The sequence below is a fragment of the Mandrillus leucophaeus genome, unplaced genomic scaffold (genome assembly GCF_000951045.1).
Source record: "Mandrillus leucophaeus isolate KB7577 unplaced genomic scaffold, Mleu.le_1.0 Scaffold512, whole genome shotgun sequence".
Lineage (NCBI taxonomy): Eukaryota > Metazoa > Chordata > Mammalia > Primates > Cercopithecidae > Mandrillus > Mandrillus leucophaeus.
Genome location: NW_012105498.1, coordinates 1,050,686 through 1,058,918, shown reverse-complemented (window position 1 = coordinate 1,058,918; position 8,233 = coordinate 1,050,686). Strand labels below are relative to the sequence as shown.

The window sequence follows — 8,233 nt, the reverse complement described above, 5'->3', positions numbered from 1 at the left end:
AATCCAGCAGCACATCAAAAAGCTTATCCACCACCATTATGTCGGCTTCATCCCTGGGATGCAAGGGTGGTTCAACATATGCATCAATAAACGTAATCCATCATATAAACAGAACCAAAAACAAAAACTACATGATTATCTCAACAGATGCAGAAAAGGCCTTTGACAAAATTCAACAGCCCTTCATGCCAAAAACTCTCAATAAACTAGGTATTGATGGGCCGTATCTCAAAATAAAGAGCTATTTATGACAAACCCACAGCCAATATCGTACTGAATGGGCAAAAACTGGAAACATTCCCTTTGAAAACTGGCACAAGACAGGGATGCCCTCTCTCTCCACTCCTATTCAACATAGTGTGGGAAGTTCTGGCCAGGACAATCAGGCAGGAGAAATAAATAAAGAGTATTCAATTAGGAAAAGAGGAAGTCAAATTGTCCGTGTTTGCAGATGACATGATTGTATATTAAGAAAACCCCATCGTCGCAGCCCAAAATCTCTTTACGCTGATAGGCAACTTCAGCAAAGTCTCTGGATTCAAAATCAATGTGCAAAAATCACAAGCATTCTTATACACCAATAAGAGACAAAAAGAGAGTCAAATCATGAGTGAACTCCCATTCACAATTGCTTCAAAAAGAATAAAATACCTAGGAATCCAACTTAAAGGGATGTGAAGGACCTCTTCAAGGAGAACTACAAACCACTGCTCAATGGAATAAAAGAGGCAACAAACAAATGGAAGAATATTCCATGCTCATGGACAGGAAAAATCAATATCATGAAAATGGCCATACTGCCCAAGGTAATTAATAGATTCAATGCCATCCCCATTAAGCTACCAATGACTTTCTTCACAGAATTCGAAAAAACTACTTTCAAGTTCATATGGAACCAGAAAAGAGCCCACATTGCCAAAACAATCCTAAGCCAAAAGAACAAAGCTGGAGGCATCACACTACCTGACTTCATACTATACAACAAGACTACAGTAACCAAAACAGCATGGTACTGGTACCAAAACAGAGATGTAGACCAATGGAACTGAACAGAGCCCTCAGAAATAATGCCACACACGTATAACCATCTGATCTTCGACAAACCTGACAAAAACAAGAAATGGGGAAAGGATTCCCTATTTAATAAATGGTGCTGGAAAAACTGGCTAGCCCTATATAGAAAGCTGAAACTGGATCTCTTTCTTACACCTTATACAAAAATCAATTCAAGATGGATTAGAGAGTTAAATATTAGACCTAAAACCATAAAAACCCTAGAAGAAAACCTAGGCAATACCATTTAGGACATAGGCATAGGCAAGAACTTCATGTCTAAAACACCAAAAGCAATGGCAACAAAAGCCTTAAATTGACAAATGGTATCTAATTAAACAAGAGCTTCTGCACAGCAAAAGAAACTACCATCAGAGTGAACAGGCAACCTGCAGAATGGGAGAAAAGTTTTGCAATCTACCCATCTGACAAAGGGCTAATATCCAGAACCTACAAAGAATTCAAACAAATTTACAAGAAAAGAACAACCCCATCAAAAAGTGGGCAAAGGACATGAACAGACATGTCTCAAAAGAAGACATTTATGTACCCAACAGACACATGAAAAAATGCTCATCATCACTAGCCACCAGAGAAATGCAAATCAAAACCACAATGAGATACCATCTCACACCTAGTTAGAATGGCGATCATTAAAAAGTCAGGAAACAACAGGTGCTGTCTCTTATACACATCTAGATGTGTATAAGAGACAGCTCCCAAAGTGCTGGGATTACAGGCGTGAGCCACCGTGCCCAGCCCAAGTACACTTAGTCTTAAATCCTGTCTCCACTATTTGCTAGCGATGTAACTGGGTATATTACCTCGTCTGTACAACAGGGATAATGCCACCAATCTCCTGGTTACTGTGTAATTGCTCAGCATACTAGCATACTACCCGACACGTGGCAAATAGTAGCAGGATCAAATGGGAGAATATATAATTGCCCAGTGGCAGTAAGACTAGAAACTTTGTGTTATTACTTCTCAAATGTCCTTCTCTGTATTTCTTAGAGATGCCTAATCCCATTTATTAAAACTGAGAAAATGATCTTATCATTAACCAAGTTTCAGTAAGTAGTAGGATCAAATGGGATGGTGTACAAATGGGTTTATACATTATGAATAACTAACTTTACTTTGAAAGGCTAATTTCTTGTGTCTTCATTCACAAAAGTTTTCTCTTCATCTCTAACTTGTTTTTAAAATTCATTCATTGGTATTTTAAACAAACTGGAAACTAGGGAGTCCCTAAAGGCCACACACAGACTTACCTTCTAAAAGCTGGGAAAACTGAATTTTTTTTTAATCCAAAATTATGTAACATAAAGTACAAGTAGTATATTAACTATTTTAAAAACCTGATGCTGCTTCTGCCTTTTCTTCTACCTCATTGAGTTTAAAGAGTTTTTATTAAGATATTGTTTTTAACAATTCTGAGAAATTATTTTAAAATGCACTGAAAAGGCAATTAAAATTCTCTTCTCATAGATATATGTATATTTTACTAGCCTAACTACATAATTTTTAATACAAGAAAGATTTCATTTATCATGAGATCTGAAGTTAGAGCTTATAATTATTTATAGTAGTCAATAATGCTAATGTTAATGATTTTAAATACAGTTTATATGTTCTAAATGACATATAATTTACATTTGAATATACAGGTGCTTTTAAGAATTGGGCATTAATGCTGTCCTTAAGAATGTCTTTCATCCTTAATTTTCATTTTCTAGGGAATAAAAAACAGGATAGAAAATTGCTTGGATTTCCTGGTTTTTTGCTCTTCACTTAAAGATAACATTATTCTCATTAGCTCTGCAAAATAATACAAATACAAGACCTATAACACAGTTTCTTCTTTTCACAGCTTCGGTGTTTACTTGCCTGGCAATAGCATTGGGATTTTATAGATTCTGGAAGTAGTAGTAATGCTCATACTGCCATGGCTGTTGGCTTCTTAGAACACCAAACCAGGAGAGATTTACTTTGAACATTGTCAGTTGCAGCAAAAATTTACTACACAAGATTATTCAAAGTATATATGAACTAAAAGAGGACTATTTTAGAAAGAGATATTTTGTCTTTATTGTGTGTGTCTTTAGTATATTGAAAAGCTGTCATTCAGACCTGGTTTGAGATGGAAGAGCATTTCGCCCTTTTTGATAGTTCATAGAAATCGAACCAGAGTTTTCTTGTGTTTGCTTGAACAATTGTGTAAATCATACAGGATTTTGTTGGTATTGGTTGAATATTTGATATTGGTTGAATATTTGAAAACTATTCCCTAGCCTACATATTTATTACTGAATTAACTTTTCCTGATAACCATTGCATAATTACATTTTTTTTTTATAAAATAAAAGACTATTACAACAAAGTTGTGTGGGTTTTAAAAGTGACTTACCATATAGCTGGAGATTGATTTCTTTTTGGTAATGAACTAAAACAATAAATTTTAAAATGATTGATAGGCCAGGTGCGGTGGCTCACACCGGTAATCTCAGCACTTTGGGAGGCTGAGGCAGGCGGATCACTTGAGGTCAGGTGTTCTAGACCAGCCTGGCCAACATGGTGAAACCCTGTCGCTACTGAAAATACAAAAATTGGCCAGATGTGGTGGTGCATGCCTGTAATCCCAGCTACTTGGGAGACTGAGGCAGGAGAATTGCTTGAACCTGGGAGGAAGAGGTTGCAGTGAGCTGAGATAGCGCCACTGCACTCCAGCCTGGGTGACAGAGCAAGACTCCATTTCATAAATAAATGTGTGCTTTAGTGCAAATGTACACCACTTAATATGAAATCTGTAGAGTTGCTAAATATTGAGCTCTGATTATTACATGTATTTTTAAAATATCTGATACTCAAAAACCAGTTTATCCCTGCTTCTTAATCTAGTTTAAGTTAACCCATCTTAAATTTATTACATAAAACAAAACTTTCGTTAATGACTTAAATTCAGCAAACATTTATTGATATCTAGTACCTACTCTCAAGAAACTCATAGGAAAATTTAAATTCTAGTTTTGTTATTAGATGTATATTTTTTCTTACAAAGTAATATCTATTAGTAAATCATAAGTAATTTCAAAGAAATTTTAAAATGTCCTTTTCATCTTAGTTCTTCAGTTTTATCCAGATCAAGAAGACAAGACCAAAAAGTAAACATTTTGATTTCATAATGCCTTGGTAATAGCTATAAAAGTTGGACAAAATCAGTTATTCAAAATAACCTTGTCATTTGTTTAGCTATAAACAAACAGGAAATCTGCAGCATAGAGTAGTCAAGAGATTGGTCCATATGGTCCAGTGAGTTAGCGAGTCAGAGGCTTTCCAACTATATTTTCCTCAAAAATCTAACTGCTGCTTTGTTTTCAAAAGAAAAACTCTTGACATTATCCTGTTGCATTCTGATTCATTTTTATCTCACAATCCTATTGCCTAAGAGAGTTCTTAGCACATTGTACATGAATTTCTACTGGGTCAATTAATAAGTGACCATATATATTAAAGTCCACTGTAACAAAGTACACTGCATTTGTTCAATTAACCAGTATGACTGCCTGCTATATGCCAAATAGCATGCTAGTCCTTTTGTGCACAGAGATAAACATGGTTTTATTCTTATTGAATTGATAATCTTAGTGAAGAAGAGAGACATTAAGCAAGTAAATAAATTAGTAGTCTGTTAAGATTTAAAATACTCTAAAATATTAAGAGGGAATGTGTCTCTCCTCCATGTGAAGGAAGCTCCAGTAGCATAACTATCGTCATTCTTCATCCCCTTATCCAGTCTGCCCTGGGTAAAGTGACTTGCCCAATTGTAAATCTAGTAGAAGAAACAAGGCGCAATTAGCCTACTTCCTCCCCACTCCTATTTGGGACCAGCCTATCTGAAGAGACATTCATTCTATTCTGCTTCTGTGGGATCAGGCTCTGCCTCTGCAGAGACAGGGTCTCATGTGTTGCTAGGCTGGAGTGCAGTGACTATAGGCATGATCATCTTTAGCCTTGATGAACTCCTTGGCTCAAGCAATCCTGCTGCCTCAGCCTCCAAAGTAGCTAGGACTACAGATATGTGCCACTGTGCTCAGCAAGAGAATATGGGTTTTATCTTAAGGCCAGTAAGCTTCCTATCACTGAACTCTAGAATTGGACAGATTTACCCTGTCTCAAGCATTGCTCTACTGGGCCAGACCCTTAACCTGCTGAACTGGTTTCAGCAATCAGATGCACTGTTGTCACAGCAAACTATTTCTGGTGATATTAGGTCAGAATGACTTTAGTATCCACATGAAGTACATGCAAGGGTCCAAAGGGTGGGCAGTCTATGGAATGGTGAGATGGCTGCTGCCACGGAAGCCCAAAACCAGTGACAGATCTTCAGGGGGAGAAAAGAGCGACACAGCTGGCCCCAAGAGAGTCATAAATCTTTCCTAGCTCATGGAGGGAAGAGAAGAGAAAAGAGAGGGGGGTTGGAAAAAAGAGGGAATTGAAGTCAGAAATGAACTGAAAAGCCATAGCTGTTTTTTAGTTGGCCAAGCACTACTACTCTTTAAGATCAAGGGGAAAAAGAGGAAAAACTAAAGCTAAGTGTTTCTTATCCTGACCAATCTGCCTCTTCTCTATATTCTTAAAAACCTTGCAGTTATGTCATTTGAAAAAAAAATTTTTTTAAACATGTCCACACTAGAAGTGAAGGGTACTCTCTAGAAAGTGAAAGAAATAGAAGATGGCCGAATAGGAAGAGCTCCAGGCTATAGCTCCCAGCATGAGCGACACAGAAGACAGGTGATTTCTGCATTTCCAACTGAGGTACCGGGTTCATCTCACTGGGGCGTGTCAGACAGTGGGTGCAGGACAGAGGGTGCAGCCCACCGAGTGAGAGCCAAAGCAGGGCGAGGCATCGCCTCACCCAGGAAGTGCAAGGGGTAAGGGAATTCCCTTTCCTAACCAAGGGAAACCATGACACACAGCACCTGGAAAATTGGGTCACTCCCACCCTAATACTGTGCTTTTCCAAGGGTTTGAGCAAACGGCACACCAGGAGATTATATCCCACACTTGGCTGGGAGGGTCCCACATCCATGGAGCCTCTCTTATTGCTAGCACAGCAGTCTAACTGCAAGGTGGCAGTAAGGCTGAAGGAGGGATGCCTGCCATTCCTGAGGCTTGAGTAGGTAAACAAAGTGGCCAGGAAGCTCGAAAAGGATGGAGCCCACCGCAGTTCAAAGAGGCCTGCATGCCTCTGTAGACTCCAGCCAAGTGTAGACTCTGGAGATAAGGCATAGCCAGGGACAAGGCACAGCCAAACAAAAGGCAGCAGAAACCTCTGCAGATTTAAATGTCCCTGTCTGACAGCTTTGAAGAGAGTAGTAGTTCTCCCAGCACGGAGTTTGAGATCTGAGAAAGGACAGACTGCCTCCTTAAGTGGGTCCCTGACCCCAAGTAGCCTAACTGAAAGGCACCCCCGAGTAGGGCAAACTGACACCTCACACGGCCAGGTACCCCTCTGAGCCGAAGCTTCCAGAGGAACGATCAGGCAGCAACACTTGCTGTTCAGCAATATTCACTCTTCTGCAGCCTCCGCTGCTGATACCCAGGCAAACAGGGTCTGGACTGGACCTCCAGCAAACTCCAACAGACCTGCAGCTGAGGGTCCTGACTGTTAGAATGAAAACTAACAAACAGAAAGGACATCCACACCAAAACCCCATCTGTACATCACCATCATCAAAGACCAAAGGTAGATAAAACCACAAAGATGGGGAAAAAACAGAGCAGAAAAGCTGAAAATTCTAAAAATCAGAGTGCCTCACCCCCTTCAAAGGAATGCAGCCCCTCGCCAGCAACAGAACAGAACAAAGCTGGATGGAGAAAGACTTTGACGAGTTGAGGGAAGAAGGCTTCAGATGATCAAACTTCTCCGAGCTAAAGGAGGAGGAGATTCAAACCGATCGCAAAGAAGCTAAAAACCTTGAAAAACGAATGGCTTAGACGAATGGCTAATTAAACAATGTATAGAAGTCCTTAAATGACGTGATAGAGCATGGCACAAGAACTACGTGACAAATGCACAAGCTTCATTAACCGATTCAATCAACTGGTAGAAAGAGTATCAGTGACTGAAGTTTAAATGAAATGAAGCAAGAAGTAAAAATAAAACAAAGAATACAAATAAATAAACATAAAAAATAAAACGAAAGAGTAAAAATAAATGAACAAAGCCTCGAAGAAACATGGGACTATGTGAAAAGACCAAATCTACGTCTGACTGGTGTACCTGAAAGTGACAGGGAGAATGGAACCAAGTTGGAAAACACTCTTCAGGATATTATCCAGAAAACTTCCCCAACCTAGTAAGGGAGGCCAACATTCAAATTCAAGAAATACAGAACACCACAAAGATATTCCTCGAGAAGAGCAACTACAAGACACATAATTGTCAGATTCACCAAAGTTGAAATGAAGGAAAAAATGTTAAGGGCAGCCAGAGAGAAAGATCAGGTTACCCACAAAGGGAAGCCCATCAGACTAACAGTGGATCTCTCGGCAGAAACTCTACAAGCCAGAAGAGAGTGGGAGGCCAATATTCAACATTCTTAAAGAAAAGAATTTTCAACCCAGAATTTCATATCCAGCCAAACTAAGTTTCATAAGTGAAGGAGAAATAAAATCCTTTACAGACAAGCAAATGCTGAGAGATTTTGTCACCACCAGGCCTGCCCTACAAGAGCTCCTGAAGGAAACACTAAACATGGAAAGGAACAACCAGTACCAGCCAGCACAAAAACATGACAAAATGTAAAAACCATCAATGCTAGGAAGAAACTGCATCAAATAACAAGCAAAATAACCAGCTAACATCATAATGACAGGATCAGATTCACACATAACAATATTAACCTTAAATGTAAATGGGCTAAATGCTCTAATTAAAAGAGATACAGACTGGCAGATTGGATAAAGAGTCAAGACTCATCAGTTTGCTGTATTCAGGAGACCCATTACATGTGCAGAGACACACATAGGCTCAAAATACAGGGGTAAAAGGAGATCTACCAAGCAAATGGAAAACAAAAAAAGGCAGGGGTTGCAATCCTAGTCTCTGATAAAACAGACTTTAAATCAACAAAGATCAGAAGAGACAAAGAAGGCCATTACATAATGGTAAAGG

General features: G+C 39.0%; 2 protein-coding genes across 6 annotated transcripts in view; one reads left to right on the top strand and one right to left on the bottom strand.

The window, feature by feature from the left end:
• The window catches only part of CCDC90B (coiled-coil domain containing 90B), a 26,641-nt gene extending 22,180 nt beyond the window's left edge, over positions 1-4,461 (top strand). For 4 of the 5 annotated variants that reach the window (XM_011996421.1, XM_011996425.1, XM_011996423.1 and 1 more), the window contains exon 9: positions 2,927-3,838. In XM_011996421.1, coding sequence (XP_011851811.1) covers positions 2,927-2,982 — 56 coding nt within the window. In that variant the 3' untranslated portion in view covers positions 2,983-3,838. Of the gene's footprint in view, positions 1-2,926 lie in introns of all 5 variants that reach the window. The other variant, XM_011996422.1, reaches the window with a different exon arrangement.
• A 29-nt stretch (positions 4,462-4,490) lies between these two features.
• Positions 4,491-8,233, bottom strand: part of ANKRD42 (ankyrin repeat domain 42) — a 74,191-nt gene continuing 70,448 nt past the window's right edge. Inside the window, exon 13 of the mRNA XM_011996417.1 lies at positions 4,491-4,885. The gene's annotated coding sequence lies outside the window, so the exon portion shown is untranslated. The remainder of the gene's footprint in view (positions 4,886-8,233) is intronic.